The sequence below is a fragment of the Candoia aspera genome, chromosome 2, assembly GCF_035149785.1.
Source record: "Candoia aspera isolate rCanAsp1 chromosome 2, rCanAsp1.hap2, whole genome shotgun sequence".
In the NCBI taxonomy this organism is placed as follows: domain Eukaryota; kingdom Metazoa; phylum Chordata; class Lepidosauria; order Squamata; family Boidae; genus Candoia; species Candoia aspera.
Genome location: NC_086154.1, coordinates 193,785,936 through 193,804,178, shown reverse-complemented (window position 1 = coordinate 193,804,178; position 18,243 = coordinate 193,785,936). Strand labels below are relative to the sequence as shown.

General features: G+C 38.2%; 1 protein-coding gene across 1 annotated transcript in view; it reads right to left on the bottom strand.

The window, feature by feature from the left end:
• Positions 1–414: 414 nt before the first annotated feature.
• The window catches only part of PUM3 (pumilio RNA binding family member 3), a 30,894-nt gene continuing 13,065 nt past the window's right edge, over positions 415–18,243 (bottom strand). Inside the window, exons 9-18 of the mRNA XM_063295090.1 lie at positions 17,307–17,410; positions 16,813–16,891; positions 16,003–16,101; positions 15,093–15,146; positions 14,334–14,414; positions 9,457–9,599; positions 7,475–7,697; positions 5,996–6,083; positions 5,052–5,142; positions 415–616 (exon numbers count right to left, since the gene is read on the bottom strand). Of these exons, the coding sequence (XP_063151160.1) occupies positions 484–616; positions 5,052–5,142; positions 5,996–6,083; positions 7,475–7,697; positions 9,457–9,599; positions 14,334–14,414; positions 15,093–15,146; positions 16,003–16,101; positions 16,813–16,891; positions 17,307–17,410 (1,095 nt within the window). The 3' untranslated portion in view covers positions 415–483. The remainder of the gene's footprint in view (positions 617–5,051; positions 5,143–5,995; positions 6,084–7,474; positions 7,698–9,456; positions 9,600–14,333; positions 14,415–15,092; positions 15,147–16,002; positions 16,102–16,812; positions 16,892–17,306; positions 17,411–18,243) is intronic.

Sequence of the window (18,243 nt, the reverse complement as noted above, 5' to 3'; positions counted from 1 at the left end):
AAAAGCAGACCAGCCACAGCCTCAAAGACCGGAGGAGATAGGAACAGGATCAGAGGCAGCCAGACTGTATCTGCATCTATTTCTTTGTTAGATTTATATGCTGGCTTTGGTACATAGTGTTCCATCCTCCTCTTTCCCTCACACAAACAATAACCCCAGTGAAGTGGGTTAGGCCGAGAGAGGGTGGCTGGCCCCAAATCATCTGGGGAGCCTCCATGGCAAGGGGGGGGGCAGAACCTGGTCTTCTTGCTCCCCACCTAATGCCTTAGCCACTGTACCATATTGACTCCATATAAACATATATACACAGTGGGAGGTTAGAGACAGAAGTGTGCTTTGAGTAGCATTCAAGAGGCAAACATTTAAAAAGGTAAAAGCATTTATTGGAAAATTAAAATTATGTAATTTTGTCCAAACCCCTTTCCATTTAAATTTCTTTTAAAAAGGCATCTGGTTGCATAGAAGACTTGAACAATTATTAAATTAAGATAATAACTTCTCCAGCAATGCCTTTATTGCTGCTGCACTGTCTTTAGTCCTTTTTAGCTTTGGAATAATACTTTTTAGTCCATCTTTGACTTGTGTTGCAACTTCTTGATCAGAGCTCTGAAGAAGACTGTAAAAAAGGAAGAAAACAAGTATTTAAAATGTGTTATAAAAAGTATCCTTTAAAAAAGAACGCTCATTATAAACCGAGTAACACATGACAGACAAATCAGCATATGACTGAGTAGTTCTACTGTGTTAAGGAATTGGGGTCACCACCTCCTAGCAAGTGGGTAATGACCATTCAGTTTAAATATTCAAATTCTACAGAATAGTACAGAGACTTTGTGTTCAGCATGCACTTTCCATTAAGTTTAATTTCTTAAACAGGACTGTATTTACTCTGGAATTTTATTTATTATGAATGCTTTCATGCTGCCTCAACCATTTTGTCTCTAAGTGGCTAACAAGCAGCAATATACAATACAAACTAGTACTAAATCATAAAAATTGCCAGTATATCAAACAATAAAAATATAATCAACCAACATAATATGATACTCATAAAGAACATACCACTGCATATCATCAGAGAAAAATAAAATCTTGGGTACCTCTGCCTAGTCTCACTTCAGCTCTCAAATGCATTTTGAAAAAAACCATGTTTTTAAAAGTGTCCTGCATATTAAAGGGCATGAATCTTATATCCGGTGGGAGGGCATTCCAGCTCTAGGACCAGTGCACCAGCTAAAACTGGGCTAAGGCCCTCCTAGCCACAGCTTTCAACTGCTGTTCCAGGAGCTGAGGGTCCAGGGGTACCCCAAATTGTGTGGCAACACAAACCTGTCTAGAGCTAAGGTTGATACTATCCTAAAATCAGTCAGCTTCTGAACCCACAGCCACTTGGTCTTGCTATGACTGAGTCTCAACCTCTTTTCCCCAATTTAGACCCTCCCACCATGTCTCCTGGCAGGGATATATAACTGGGATATATAACATCAGCAAATCAATGATTCTGCACCTGAATGGCTTAAAGTAGATACTAAACAGGATTTGGGATTTGCTGAGGCATCCCATGCCAGAATGTCCAAGGGCTCACCTTTCCTTCCTCCCAACTCCGACTGGAACTGCCCACTCAAGGAGCTGAACCATCAGAGAACGGCTTCCACAACTATCAACTGTTGCAGATAGTCCAGGAAGATACCATGGTCAGGGATACCAAAGGACACTGAGAGATTAAGCAGAACTAGTAGGGTTGTCCTTCTTACGTCTAAGCCCTGTTACAGGTCATCAATGAGAGCAACCAGTGCTGCTCCCATCTCATGCTCAGGTATGAACCCTGACTGAAAATTGTCCAGATAATGTTTTCTCCCAGAGCTCTTTCTGTATTTATAGCCGACCACCTGTATAAACCAGGTCCAATGTGAGCAATTCCTGTGCAATGGACCTGTGATGACTTGGAATAAGCCCACAGTAGCTATGAGGGCCATGAAATCCTGACCCACTTCAGAAGCCACCCATCCACAGATGACAGGTTGAAATCATTCAATAATTTCAACCTAAGTTTGCATGTGGAGCAGAGATTCTAGGGACCATCAGGGTTTCCTGATGGACAAGAACCATTCCATTCCATTGAATGCCTCCAGATATACTCTTATGACAGTTGTATTATGGGAGTTGTAGTCCCAATATATCTGGAATAGCCACAGGGAAGGCCAGACCATCTGGTTGTGACCTGTAAACACATTTGACCATGACCAACAGCTGAGAAAGGAGAAATAACCTCCTCTGCTGGCCATGAACTGTATACTGTATCCAGTAGAAGAGAATATATGTAGCTAAGGGTTGAACCGTGGAGTCCTTGGTGCTCTCTGAGCTTGGTTGTTTTCATTACCCAACTTGGTAACCTCATCAGTGCCAGGGAGTGTGGGGTTTGCTCCCTGCTTATATACAGAAGCTTGCCCTGCCAGTGCTGGTGGGGGGGGTGGCTTTCTCCTTGGTGGTTCCTTGATTAGGGTGTTGTTGTCTGCTTAATTGTTTGCCTGGTGTTAACTCCTGCTTATCTGGGTGTTGGCTGCTGGAGAGGAGGTGTTCTGGTCTTTTTGCTTCCTTCTTAGCTTTTTTAAATTGTCCTTTTGAATGGTGTGTAAATATGGTTTATTTCTATATGTCTATTGATGGCTGGTTTGTCTGAGAGCCAAGCTTCCAGGAATTCCCTAGCATTTTTGGATTTAGCTTGGTCTAGGACGCTCAGTTTCTCCGTTCCCTTGAAGGACGACAGGCAAAAGCCTAGCAGAGCGCATCCATGAACGCCAACTAGCAGTCAGAAGACACAATGAAAACTCCTTAATCCCACAACACATGGACAAACTCAACCATACTTTCAACTGGGATAACTATGCTATATCTCAATACCTCTTTGCACAGCAAATAAAAAACTTTGCCGCTTTGATTGAAGCAGCTCCCCACAAACCTTTATTCAATATCTGTGTGTGAGATTATGAATTTTAAAAAGGAATTAAGCATTCTTGTCAAACGCAAGGGTTTGGTTGTAAGGTATAATGGAAAATCCCCACAGCTCTATTTTAGAAAGGCAGTAGCAGAGCACTAGAACTTCTCAGTGATAAACCTGTAAAATGGATGTTTGATTTAAGCCTGGTGTTTTTACACTGATCCACAGAAACAGCAACATTTTTCTGATCTGTATCAGAAACACTAGAAAATAAAAAAAGAATGGGATAATGAAGAAGGAAACCAACTATTTTCAAGAGATGTGTATGCAGTGGCTGATCATGATTGGCTAGGAAAGGCAACGTGTTTTTGTGGAGTAGTGGGTACCATCAGACTGACTACATAAGGTGCTTTGGGATGGACCTATAGACCATGCAGGCAGGGAAAAGGGCTAGAACTTCATGCATTCAGAACTCTGTTCCCCCCACCCAAATTCAGATTACTGGAACAAAGTAAGTTATTGTTTGCTTTTCAATGATCCTAATCAACATTTCTGTTAACAGAAGCAAGGAAACCGTAACCTTTCATAAGGGATTACTGGTGTGAGGACTGCAGGGAAAAAGCAATCTTGATTATCTTCTCAAGTTCAGAACATTTCAGGAATGGTCCTAACCTTGCTGGAATGGCCGATCTGGAACTAAAAATTTGCACATCTCTACATCTCCCCTGGACATTTGGACAGGGTACCACTTGGGTACTCAAGGGCAAGTCAGAACAAAAGTCCATACGAAGACCATGGCAAATAACTTCTATAACATGTGCAAGAAAACTCCTTATCACCAGGAGTCAAGCTTGACTTGAGGGTGTCTTGACCTTTTATTTTCCCCTCGTACTGATCATTATTTCAGGAGGCTTGATTAGAATCCTGGAACATAATTAAAAGCCTTTCTCCTTTTCTCTTCCCCTGCGACCTTGACCAGGTTGGCTGGGACGATTATAACCTCCTCAGAAAGCTGATAAGCAGGACTGTTCCCCTTCTGTCCAGCTTTGAAGTTCAGCTGTCCTGCAGCCATATTATTTTCTGGTCTCATTTTAGTTTGCTTTCACTGAATGCACCTCTAATCCTGAAGGAACATTTATTCTTTGTCAAAAGGCACCACGAAAATATTAGCAAACTCAATCTGGTATCGGGAGATAGTCCAGGTACAGTTCAGATACATTTGATCTATTTCTAGTGATTCTTTGAATAGATTCATCAGTTTTAACTTAATGGAACATGTTGCTATAGTGATCCCATCATTACTATTCCCTGAGAAAATGTACAAGACAGAAATTGAAACCGAACTTGGAAGTATTGTCAATGATTCAAATGGAGAAGATAAAAGCAGGTGCTCACAATTAATAAATACAAGTTAAAATATATTTTAGTTCTGTATCCCATCAACTACTTTTTAAATAGTTTTATAAATGAAGATGCTGCAAATACTTTACTAAATCATCATATTGATTTATTCTAAAAGAGAAGAGCTGTTATTTTCAGGCTGCTTGTTTGAAGTCTATGCCAATAATTGCAGCAAAAGGGGTATAGGAGCTACAGCTTCAAGCTCATTTGCAATGTGCACTGTATTTAACAGAACCAATAACGTCTGTATTATTCACATTACTGAGTGAGCAATCTTCATGGATTGCCTCATGGAATAAGTGGAATTACCACATGATAGAGAAGGAATGTGGTACTCCTGAACAGCCATGACAGCAAAGCCTCTAGACATCATAAATTCCAGGTCAGCCAAATATTACCTTCAAAGAAAGACAGTCTGACAGGAGGAGACAATCAACAGCAGCTGAATATTTTTAAAAATTATCGCAAAACTTCAGCTTACTTTGTTTGCACTTTAAAAAAAAAAACGAAGTTGAAAGCAATGAATCTTTTTTTGAAGGCAATTCAGCAATGCTCAACAAACAAGTTAACTCAGCTGTTGCCTACTTGCTAGCAGGCATGGTTACAGGCACTTCTTAAAATACAATTGGCTAAAAAATATTAATATTAAACAACTAGGTCACTGCCTAAAAACATTCAAGGATGTTTAATAACCTAGAAACCTTCTACATACCGGCACAGAATAATTGCACCACGATTCACATCCACCCAGGTTTTTAGAAGGTCAATTCCCACATGTTCTACCAGTATTCTTGCAAAACAACCTGTTAAGGAGAGAATCCAGAGCAGGCATTATACAATTTTTTAAAATCCCTTTATTAATATTTTAAATGCCTAATTGCTCATGGTTAATCTCAAAATAATTTGATTGTTCAATATATTTATATAAATATGACCACCATTAGCAATATTAAGAAATAATCAGAAATTTACAGCAGAATTCTTTGAAGAGTTTCCCCCCCCTTCCAAATTGTTTTGAAAAAAGCCTTCCTTTCCAAAATGATGGGAAGTCCAGGATGAGGTCCCAGAATTCAAGAGGCAAATTTACCTTTGTAGTTCTTGGTATTTTGCTCACTGAGGTATTCCTCATTTATATAGATTACAAAATATAAGTTTTAACCTGATTAAGGGCTCAAAAAGCAAAAAACAAAACTCGAAATATCACAAAGCAGTGGGAGAGAGGTGGTGGTCAGAAAATACTGTGATAACTCATTTAGCATCTCAGATAAGTTATCAATGAATACTAAAGCTGAATCAATACATCTGCATTCACTTTAAGGAGATATTGGTTAGATTACACACAGTGTTGGTTTGTAGCATTCAGAGCACACGTGCTTTGAATCTACTTTTCTATGTTATTCACATACAAATCAAATTCAAGGAAAAAGGAACTCATTCCTTTAACTGCCTTGCAAGAATATGCTCTTCCTTTTTAGAAATACTTTCCCATTCTTATTATGAGCAATTCCCCCTGTCCTTTGAGCCACTCCATTCACAGAAGCTTTTTAAATTAAGGTACCCAAAATGGAAACCAGGACCTAGTTAGCCTGCCCAGCCCTCCACTGATTAAGGTCTATTAATTAATTTCACCTTCAGTTTACAGATTTACCAACATACCTTCTCTGCCAGCCTCTCTCATCTTCTCATCTTGTTCTATTAGCCACTTAAGCACCAAGTGACCTGCTGGATGTTCAGCAATGTGGAGCTTTAAAATAAAATAAAGCAAGTATATGTCAAGACCTCACCAGGCTCACTCTTCATTATTCACCCATGTATAGCTTTTAAAACTCTTCAAAAGTAGGTCAAGTCATAGCACATGAGAAGCGTCCCATGCACTTTTCTTCATATAATTAAGTGGCTGTTAAGTAAACAGTGAGCAAATAGCAAGACAGTCTAAACTTTAAACAGCCAGAAATCTTGGTGCTCAGTCAGAATAGACCAGTGTTTTTCAACCTTGGCAACTTTAATTTGAATGTATGGACTTCTACATGCTGGCTGGGGAATTCTGGGAGTTGAAGTCCAAGCAGCTTAAAGTTGCCAAGGTTGAAAAACACTGGACTAGACATATACTTCAATTTGAAAAAAAAACATCATCTTCAGTCTCCAATAATGTCCTTCAATATCTTCTGCCACTAATCCTTTCGTAGTTCCTGAAAGCACTAGTCTGACAATTTTTGCAAAATGCTTCTAATTTTAGCCCAGTTAGGGTACTTTCCTGAACCCTCAGGATGTCTTCCCTCTGCTTACTGGCCTCTTTTTGCATTCCATCGATCCTGCCCTTTGTGTTGAGCAAAGAAGCCTCAAGGGAACCATTCTGGTCTAAACATAAACACAGCTCCCTCCATTATACAGAACGCTCACAAAGCAGTGTTTAGGATCACAGACAGCTATAATTCTATTTTAGTTTTCCTGTAAGACTTTCCACCTGAATGTGTGGAAAACAGAGCGTGTGTGTTGGGGGAAGGGGGTAACAGGGCACAAAAGCATAGAAGGCAGAGTACCAAGCAAAACCCTATCCTTTAACCAGGTTCAGATCTTCATGTATCCAGGCAAATATGTAAACACAGCTAATGCCACCAACATATATGCTAATGCAGTATTTTGGAATCATATACACATTTGGGTCCAAAGCAGTATGAAGAACTGTGTCCCAACTAGGCAAAGGTGAGTCAGTTCTGGTGTAGACACCCTGTTGTATGTTGATGGCTCATTAGAAAAGCCATGCTTTTCCCTAGTTTCTCAAGGTAGCTATGTAGATTCAGGAATATATGTGCCTGAGTTAAGGATGTGGCAACATGGAGAAACTACATGGTTACACCCTGTTGCTACCTCCTTTATGCCTCCTTAACACAAACATGCATTTTCCTGAGCTTGTGCAATGACTGTGAGACCAGGAAAAGTCATGGTTCCTTTAAGCAAGTTCCTGAATTTCAGAGTAAAACTATCAGCTTAGTCTTATAATTTTAGATGGAACCTAAATTAAGTTATTTCCCTAGATAATCACTATTATCTAGGAGAGATGAGTGGACAACAATCAAACAGAAACCTGCTAATATTTTGGGCTGCTTATTACTGTTTGCTTTGTGTATAGCTTACTTGCCCATCTTTTCCCCCTGGAATCATCTCTCTCGCAGCAAGACTAGCAATGGCTTTCATCGCTGGCTGCACATCGCCGACAGCAGCCTTGAGGATGCCTGTCACTGCAACGAATGCAGCTTTGTCCATCACCATTTCTTCAGCATCTACACTGAGGTGCTGTAATAAGGGAGGGGAAATGGCTTCCAGAAGCTCATGATGGCGAACATCTACATCCTTTTTACTGGTGGAATAAAGAAGACAGACATAGGAACATTTGCTCTACAAAGGAAAGCAGGTATAATACAAAATTTTGCTGTTCAAATAAAAAATCCAAATTCAGCAGCACATTACACTCATGTTCTTCCCAGAACTATCTCCAACAATAGAAGAAAGGTTTTGATTTACACTCCAAACCAGAGCCCTAGAGATCACCTTTGTTCATGTATACACTGGAAATTTGAAAAGCAGCTGTTTCTACTAAAATCAGTACAGTTGACTCTGCAGAGCAAAGTGTTTATGAAACATATTCTCATGAGAAATTGCTGGAATGGAGAATTCAGCTTCAGGCCAAAGACAAGTCTCATAACAGTTGCAATCCCCAGATCAGGCTCCATTTCCTTGGATGTGCAATTTTTAAAGGCCAAGAGTAGTCAACAAGAAGGCTATTTGTATGGCTGTTAAATTATTGTAATTGGAAAGATCAGCAAAGAGTCAGATAGTGGTGTAAATCTCATGGCTGCCATGCATATGGCCTGCAGAGGGGCACCATTTTTACTCAATTAGCAGCTGGCATATTTTGAGGTGCCATTTAATTACCTGTGGGGTGATATCAATCAAAGCTGTCTAGTGGCAGGGGCAGTGAGTATGTTTATGGTAGGAGTGAAGGTGACAGTTGGCTTTTCCCTATTGTACTTTGATCTATGACCCGAGTTTCAAGTCATTTATTAATACTTGCAGAGGTTTGTGGGATATAAATCTTTCAAATAAAATACTTTGCCTCAGAAGGGTCCAACAGCTATTGCCTGAGTTTTTTCAACATTTTATTGCATCAAACTAATTAATAGGAAAAAAACACCAATACTTAATAAAACTTAGGTCATTAATAAAACTTGGAAAAAATTGACCAGAATGCCCCAAAGTCTTTTTTCTTGCCACTTTTTCAGAAACCACTTGCCACTTTGACAGACTATTGATATCAGCCCACTGCTGTAAGTCTAGTGTACATTTGTCCTCCCAATACTGCACAATAAACTTCTGGATCACCTTGTTGCTCAAAATGTCCACACTGCCCACATGCAAACTAGATGACAGCCACCACACCTATTTCCTGGTTTTATCTTCCCTTAGTGAAAGGACCTTGGGAAAAAAAATAATTTCTGTTCTGCAAGTATTCTTTCACTGAAGCCTCTTAACTGGCACATTGTTAAAGGCTGACATCCACAACTCTGCAGAATTTCTGTCTCCTCTGGATTCAATAGCATCACTCAGCCTTGAATTTGTCAGACTGATCTGTATCCTTGTAAGATGAGCAGATTTTTCCAAAAAGTTTATATATGAAGGCAAGATACAGATAACCACCCAGCAAGTTATCTTAAAGCAAGTAAGATGTGGGACTATTGAAATGAATATTCAGAAATGAATCTAGTCCGTATCATAACCAGCTGGAGGTAAAGCATAATATGCGCTATTCTGCTATTGTTGAAATAAACACCTGCTGTTCTTATTTGCCAGCTGACTCACAGAATTATAAACATCTTATTTTACCAAATCCACTAAAGTTTATTTTTTTAAAAAACTATCTTGCTACTCTACGTTTTAAGGCCATTTATATAAAATAAAAGCACACATTAAATTCCACTTTGCACAGCATTCTTATGCAACTGTATAGCCATCATTCAATCCATTGGGATTTGGAAGAAAAAGTACTAAAAAACAGCACACCTTCAGACATAGCTAGAGAGGAAAAGATGCAGAGATCTCAAGAAATTGTACATGACTACCTGTAAGCATTTCCATCACCTTGTTGCAGGATTTTGATTATTGCTGGGGAAAAATATGTGGGGTCCCGTGGACTTAACAAATACAGCAGGACTTTCCTTCCATATTTGTTGTTTATAACACTGGCTAAGTTAGCATCCAATTCCTAAATGTTGGGGAAAAGACAAAAATTCCTGTTAGTAATGGTAACACTGTTTTCAGTTAACAATTTTAGCTTCAGTTTTTTTGGAGGGAAGCCAACTTTTTATCCTTATTCAAATCTTACCTATGACTAAATAAGACATTATGCTGATGCATGGCACTTGCTCCAAGAATGGATTAGCCACATGTTTATATGGGAATAACATCATCCCCATTCCTTGCACTTTCCTTTTTCTTATACTGCTGAGCATTTCCCCCCACATTTTTTTTTCATTTCAAAAGCCATCTTTAACAACCTTGCAGGTAAAATTAGTATAACGCTTTTAGACAGATATTAAAGGGCAACACTGTTTCATTTTGTTGTTCACAAACTTGGCTCTTCATTATGAAAAGAAAAGAAGTATGCATCATAAGTGCAAAGTCTAACTTAGACATCTTCCCTATACTATTGATCATAGTCCCTTAAATATATTTGCACACTGCTCTTTTGCAAACACAACAAATTGTAGTCATCCTCTTCATCCATCAAAATCATTTGGCTTAAGAGTATTTAAGTTTACTCCATTCATTCTTTATCCATGAATGAGCAGAGGAGGTTATAATTTTTGGAGCCTATATATTCAAATTCATCACATGATAGATCTTTTGTCTCTTGAGAATGTCCATCACTGTGTGACAAAACTGAAGATTCCCCTCTTGCTTTACTGCCACCCCTTAAAAAAATGGAGAAGACACGAGGACATATATATATCCTACAGAGCGAAGGAGTGGTCCTGGCTTCTTGCTCCGCATTGTTCCAGTGAACTATTTGATGGATATCACACTCTCGCCATACATGGGACAAGACAGAACTAAACATGAATCTGAAAGGCAGTTTGGAGCAAGCTAAGTTAGAGTTTTGACGCCCAGGTGGGATAGGATATGAAAAGTAACACAGCCTTTCAAACCGCTGTTACTATTACAAGCACAAGCACCAAAGTTCATAACTGTTATTGCTGCAGTTGTCTTTAATAACGGAGAAAGTAGAATTGCTCTCACAGGACAAGCAAATTACAATCATAAACAGAATGATTCTTCACTCAGGTATAGCAAGTCAGACAATAAAGCATAGGGAAGCTGAAAGGATAAGATCTTAACAGCCTAGCATTGTTTTGGCTCATTTCCCTCCTGTTCAAAAGCGTGGCCTAAGGTTGAAAGAAAGAAGGAAGAAAAGGAAGAGAGTTCACATTGCTGGGCAGCAACTTTCAACAAAATTCACTGGAAACTATTCCTCATATTTGAAGTATAAAAAACACATGCATAAGCAGCCCTGTTCAGGTGATGCGTCTGCCTACAGAATCCCGATGTGAACAGCAGTGAGCAACACCTCTCCCCTGTAAGTCATGCTGGGGACATCAGTGAATAGCCATTTCTCTGAACATGCAACTCAGCTGCCTTCAGCGGGGATCCTTTGCACACACCCTAAGGCTTTCCAAGTGAGCTGGAACCCTGAGAGGGCAGAAGACTCTCTTCATCTGTGTACCGTAAGGCTATCTGTTGCAGACAACTGTGCCATATTTGTTCACCACTCACAGTGCACCACTGAGAGGGGAGGAGGTGCTTATATATTCTGTTCTACGCACAAAGGACTGAAGAGGACTAGTGGTTTTCTCAAATATTTCACTGAGTTTCAATCTGGATAATTAAACTGTCAAATATTCATGTGCAACAATGAGAATTATATGAACCAACTGAACCAAGACATTTCCAATCATGTTTGTCATCAAAGGCCCACAAGCAGTGCTTTACTTTCAATTCAAATGTTGATGTTACCAATTCAAAACATAGTTACATATACAGTAGTTAAGTTTCCCACAGGTGCCCTCTAGAGGCCATGACACATTAAACAGAATAGACCTCCTTTGCATCTACAGTACTCCTACATCTGTATTTCCCAGATTCATACATATACATATGCTGTAAGTTTCATCTACTCTAAACCCATTAATTATCACCAGCATCAACTGCAACCATCAGCTGTGCCTCTTGATTCTGTTCAAACACTGTATTAACTTAAAAATTATGTGTAGGAACAACATTTACAAAGAAATGAAAATAGCTTGGGAGAACAGTGAAATATTGTAAAAAAATGGGTCTGTGCACCCTTGTTCTGCAACCTGCCTTGGCATGTATCTTGGTAGTTCCCACTGTCAACCACCACTCTTCTAGGGAGTGCCTCAACTGGTGTCCTCCTTGCCAACTTTAGCTTATGAGAGGGATAATGCCCTGATACTGTGTGTTACTCTCTGACAAATTAAAGGGGAAAGAATGAGGAAAAAAATGAAATAAATTATATACTGCCATCTCCTGGCTTGACAGAGTCAAGGTGTATGACTAGCAGAATTATCCTTCTTCCCTTGGGAGACAGACCAATCTCACAAGAGATAAACAGAATCAAGTGTTATTTTTAAAAAAGTCAATCAATCAAGCAGCAAACAACAGCCTAATCAAGGAACTACCAAGGATAGAACAACAACCCACCAACACAAGCAGGGCAAGCCACTATATATAAGGCTCAGAGAGCATCAAGGACTCCACAGTAATATAGTTCTCAAAAGGACAGCACAACTGAAGTGTCACCGAAGCTATCCCAATGGACATTGTATCAATTGTGCACAGCATTTTGTAGAGCACTATTGCTGCTTTGGAGGCTGTTGCAAGCGTGACCACTTTCTTTACCTCTCAGAGCTGTATGTTACATTAGCTGCTTAGGCTTTGGGTGAGTAAACAATGTTACAGTTGCTAAAGACCTAACTTGGGATAGTAAAATATCTTTCAAGTTTAAAGTCATCGCTTCAGGATATAATTATAACAATACCTGAAAAGTCTTTTGGGAATAGCAAACATGTCGCTAAACATTTCAGACCATTTGATTTTGGACTCTATTATACAACTTTTTGAGACAAAGGAAATGTGATGTTGGTCAAATGAAGGTTAGGGTCACAAGAGATTCAGTCATGGTTCTCTTTCTTCATCTTACTCAATCTAATCTTTATCTCTGCTATCCTCTAATTTAATTAGAACAGATATGTGCCTCATTAACCTGTCATTTCACAGCTTCCCCATCAGTAGAAAGAAAGTAAAAACTCATTAATTTCACCACTGAACCAGGATTTCAACATTTGCTTCAATTTTAGCTAGGTTACTCTGCTGATCTCAGAAAGCTAAGCAGGATCAGACTTAGTTAATATTTAGATGGGAGACTACCAAGAAATGCCAAGGCTGTAGCCTAGACCAGGAAATCAAAAATCATCCTGAGAGAATGCTTGTACTGTTGCCAAGAAAACAATACAGTTGTGTCACCAGAAGCTGAGCTCAATTCAATAGCACCTTTACCATTTTTGGCTGGAAAGCTGAAATAGGATAATAGGTAAATGGAGTTCAACAAAGATAGCAATTTAAGCACCATTATATATTCATACATATTCAAGATATGCATAGCAACGGAGCAATAAAAAGAAAGATGTAATGCAGTGATTGTGAGATGGTTCAAAATACATCTAAAGCATCAAATGTTATTGCCAGTTTGACTAAGATGGCCCTTTAAGATGAATTATTAGCCACACTCCTAATCTCCCTCCCTGCTGTCCTACAAACATAGTATCTGCTAAGATAACCCTTTAATTTTTATATTAATACCTACTGAGGTAGAAATGTTTTTTAGCTGCAGATGGAGACAAATGATTTTAACTAACTGTAGAGGACATAGGGAATGACCTCGAAGGACAGAAGGAAGAGCTGCAACCAAAGCAACGGTCAATTAAGAGGGATCTGAGTCTGAGCCAGGAAATTAGTTTGAGTAAACATCTCAGACAAACTCCTCCCATGTTTACATGAAGATAGAGGGAAGGAGGGAGAAGCACATTCAGACTTGCAAGATTCCGTTGCTATAGCTATTACAATAAAAGTAGTCCTAACCTAAATGGCAAAGGTTTCATAGTCTGGTCTACCTTTTTGGCCTGACAATAAGAAAGAAAGTTTCATAGGAATAAAATAGTGAATTGCTAGAGATTCCTCCACCCACTGCAGATAGAACTCCACTATATGAAAAGATCCTTATATGACAGCTCCATGAAGGCAAAAAAAGGAATAATATGAGAGTCATCCTTGAGACTCCCCTCCCTCAGCATGCTTCCCATAGTCATCTTTTGGCACTGAAGTTGTTTATTTTATCTTGGTCCTGGATCTGGGCATGGAGGAAGGAGGACGGAGAATGGTCTATGGAAAGTAAAATCCTAAGCATTTCTCCCCTATTCTTTCTATGCCTTCAGTCATCTCTTTTAATGTCAAGATACAAAGAAAAGCATTACACTGCCCCATATTTTAATGCAATGCATAATCATTCACTAGTAGCAAATAGATTTACAGTTAAAAAATTTCTACCACAAAAGAAAGAGTAATGGATAAATGAAAAAAGTACTCCACCTGAAGCATTCTAAATTAGCAAAAGCTAACACGCCACAGTAACTTGGATAATTCATTTCTTTCCATTTTAAACAACAAAACTGAATAGAGTATAATCTCTGTCTAAAACTAGGGAAATTTCCTATATATTGTTCTGATCTCTGTCTAAAACTAGGGAAATTTCCTATATATCGTTCTGATCTCTGTCTAAAACTAGGGAAATTTCCTATATTATATCATTCTGCTAGGTGAATGGGGTAGATTAAAAGTGAAGATTAGAAATCAGATTACTTACAGATATAATCACTTGTTTCACAAGTTTAGTATCATCAATGCAGTCAAATGCTGCCAGCAAAACCAAATGTGAAAATTCACCCTGAAACATGAGCCAAAAATTACAAATAATGTAAGACACAAGCCTGATTAGCTATTCAGCCAAAACAAGTCTTGAACAATAGTTCCTAATTATCAAAACTGATCATTCATCTCAATTCTGATTTTAAAACTTCTTTTTTAAAACCTTATTTAAATAAGGTTCTTCTTCAAAGCCAAAAACAACAACCCAACCCACCAAAATACCATACCTCTCAAATGCCTTAAATAAAGCTGAATTCCAGTGCCCATTTATTTAAAATTAAAAAGTGAACTTTGTGAGACTTATTCCTCAGTAAATATGCTAAGGATTATCCTTCTGGATTCTAACTATTTAAAAGTTAGTATGTATCATAACTAAACAAATCCTGTCCATTCCTTGCCACGGAATTTCTTTCAACTTTGTCAACCTCCAAATGGTTTATTAAATCTCTTATTTAAACACATGTGTTAATGTAATTTACATAAATTTAACATAATTATAAACATAATTCTCACAATTAATTCCTTCTGAATTCATATTGTGGCTAAGTATTCTCCCAGAAATGAGAGCATGAGACTGAAACCTTAAACTTACAATGAAAATGCTGCTAAGTACAGCATGGTTTACTTCTGAGAAAGCATGAATTGGATGGGATTGTGCTGCATGTGATTACAATAGGACACATTAAAAAATACTCACTGTAGCTATTTTTTCAACATACGTCTTCATAGTTTTTACAATGACCTTTCTGTCCTAACAATTGTGAGAAATGAAAGAATAGTGAGAAGCTTGACACTTTAAAATATATGTAACATAACCTGGTATGAAATCAGGCTGCTGATTTTAAAAACTATCTTCATAATAAAGCAAATGCAATACTTGGGGGATTGTTAGCTGATCCACATCTGGATTAGGGATGGAGAGCCATCCCTAATCCAGCCTTCTCTGGAGCCTTCTCTTGGAAGCCTTCTCTGTACTGTAAAAAAACCCATCAACTAATCTCTGCTTCGTTCAACCCTGAAATTGCTATATGAAGTGTAATACATATAATATTTCATGTTCTGTACTCTATTTTCTAAGTCTGTTTGTATATCACGCTTATGCAAGCTTATGTTAAGACTGTAAGGAACTAAATTACTCTTTCCCTCCAACTCCCCAAATACATTCAATTAGCAAATAGCATGAGCATTTTTCTTTCCTTCTTTGCTTAATTTCTGTTTGTGTTTTTTCCTACTGTCTCTTAATTTATGTTATCTGGTTAATGGTTTTCTTCTTTTTGTTTGCATATTAAAGCAATATTAAAACAAACCTACTTCCAATCTCCATTAAACAGAATATATAACCATATACCTATCTACTGCAAATCATATCTACTTCCTCTGATTAGTTGAAATTGGCAGGAGCGTGTATCCAACTGCCAAACCAACTACTAAACTAATCCTTGTTGGTATTTCTCAAAAGCTAACACCAAAAAACATGCATGGATGTTTCTCTATTTGAAAAAAATTGTGAAAATACACATCTGAGTTGTTGATCACTGAGACAACCAGTTCACACCAATCCATAGCCCAGGACTTTAGACACAAACGGGCTACCTCACAGGCAATACCTTGGGAGTCCCATGCCACAAGCAATGCATGGCTACTCTGGCTCCATCATGGGTATGTGCCAAGTAAATGACAGCTTCTCTAATTGCTTCAATCATTTCCTAAACACAGAGAACATCATTTTAAGGAACAGGTTTAAGAACTCATCATTGTCTTCAGTGAATATAGCTTGTTTAATCTTCAATGCATTCTCTCACAATCACACCGGCAATCTTTTTAGGTATTAAGCAGTCTCCATTAGTTCTTCCACCCCTTAAAAAATAGCCCTGATCCAAATCCTGAACTCAATCTCTGCTTTCTAAAAGACAGATTTAAGTTCGTGTGGGATCTGTTAACCCCTAACTCAAAACTATTTCACGGTTCTAGGATCCACACCACATTTTAATACCTAACAACTAAATTATATTAACAAAAGCATGCACCAAGAAAGAATTTCATTTCATATATGCAAATATGACAAGGAAAAAAACTTTATGCAACTTAATGTAAGGTGATGTCCTTCCATTTCAATTATGTTTTAAACGACTAGTTGTGCCAGAAAGCAGAGCAAGATACATCCCACGGAAAAAAATTCAATGGAGCATTCTCTCCATACTCTGAAGTGCAGTGTTAGGCTTCCAGATCTGACTCAGCAAGCAAAGTTGCACAGAGTCCAACCAGAATAGACCACCTTGGCTGGACTGGATCATTTTGTTGTTGCTGCTGTTATTGGAAAGCCCAAAACAGCACTAAATATTTGATATGATATATAACTCTATTTAACACGAAAACAGATTAAAAACATAAGTAAACTGGAAAGGATAAATACTTACAGATCTCTGTTTAGGGATGGCGTAAGTAAAAAAGTCCAAAAAAACTTTATGTACCAATGAATGCTTTATTACAGCTTCTCTGTAAGGTGAAAACAGTAAAAAGAAGTTTGTATTTACCTGATGTGAAATATTTTCAGTAACACAAAGAATGGTATTTGCCACATATTGTCATTTGCAGTTGGATCAAGACAGTAGTTTCAAAGCTTCAGCAGTTATCTAACCAAGCTGGAAGCAAGAAGTGTCTGTTCATTTTACTGGGGGGGTGGGGGAGAGGGAGAAAGACATAGTAGGCATAAGAATTTGGGGTTTCTGGGGGGGAGAAAACCCCAAGATCCCACAAAGTTAACAAAGGGGCAGGTTATCATTAGATCTCGGTAATAAAAAATATTTTGCTATTATTAGTAGAGAGATCACGATTTCAAATGGATTTCTATTCCTAGCCTTAAAAGAGAATAGAGCTTAAGCTTTCCATGCAGTTTGGCATTTATTCTTACTTTTGAGCCATTGGAATAAGGATCTGCTTCATCTCATCCATAATGGCCTCTCGCTTCTCAGGCTGAGCTTCTAACACTTCACCCAGAGTTGACTGATCAGCTGTCTGAAACAAGGAAAAAAATGTTATAGAGTCAAATGGTAAGAAAACAAAGGATTTTCAGTATATGTAAAGCAAAGTTCTCAATTGCAGTCAGCTATGTCTTAATCTGGCACTCTGGTTTTGCTGGATTAATTCAAAGACTCTAGGACCTCTGGCGAACCAAAGCAGGTTCAGGACTAAGAAGATAGCTCAGAACCACTCCAGACATAACATCTCAGATAAATATGGTACAAGGGTCCCTGAAACTGCACTGTCTGGAAAAGCCTTTGATTACAATGGAAAGCCCAACCTAATTGCAAATTGGCTACCACAGAACAAAGTCATTCTGAACTGACCTCTCTAAATGGATCTTGAGGATCACATATGATTTGTAAGAGGAATCAATAGGACTTCCTAAAACAATGAAGTCGCTTTTTAAAATTAATATATTTTTTCATTTATTTTTGACTGCTGGAAGGAATAGAAGGGGTTTTAAAAATTAATATGTAGGATGGAACTTGTGTGATTATTTGAAGAAATACAACAGTCTTGTGGTATCTTAAAAAGTACCATTCATATGCTTTCTTGGGTCACAGTTCACTTGATCCATGAAAGCTTATACCACAATAAATCTCTGAGCCTGAAAGGTGTCTACAATTGTGTTACACTTGCTGCAAAAAAATGAACATGGTTAGCCCTCAGGAAATTATAGTTATAAAATATTACACCTACTTCTTGACGAATATGATAAACGTAATGATCACAGATGTAATAGCTTTAAAAATGCCTCATTAAGTATTAACAGTCTTTTATAGAGTATGTTTATCAAAATTCCCAAACAGTAAGTTTCCTGTTAA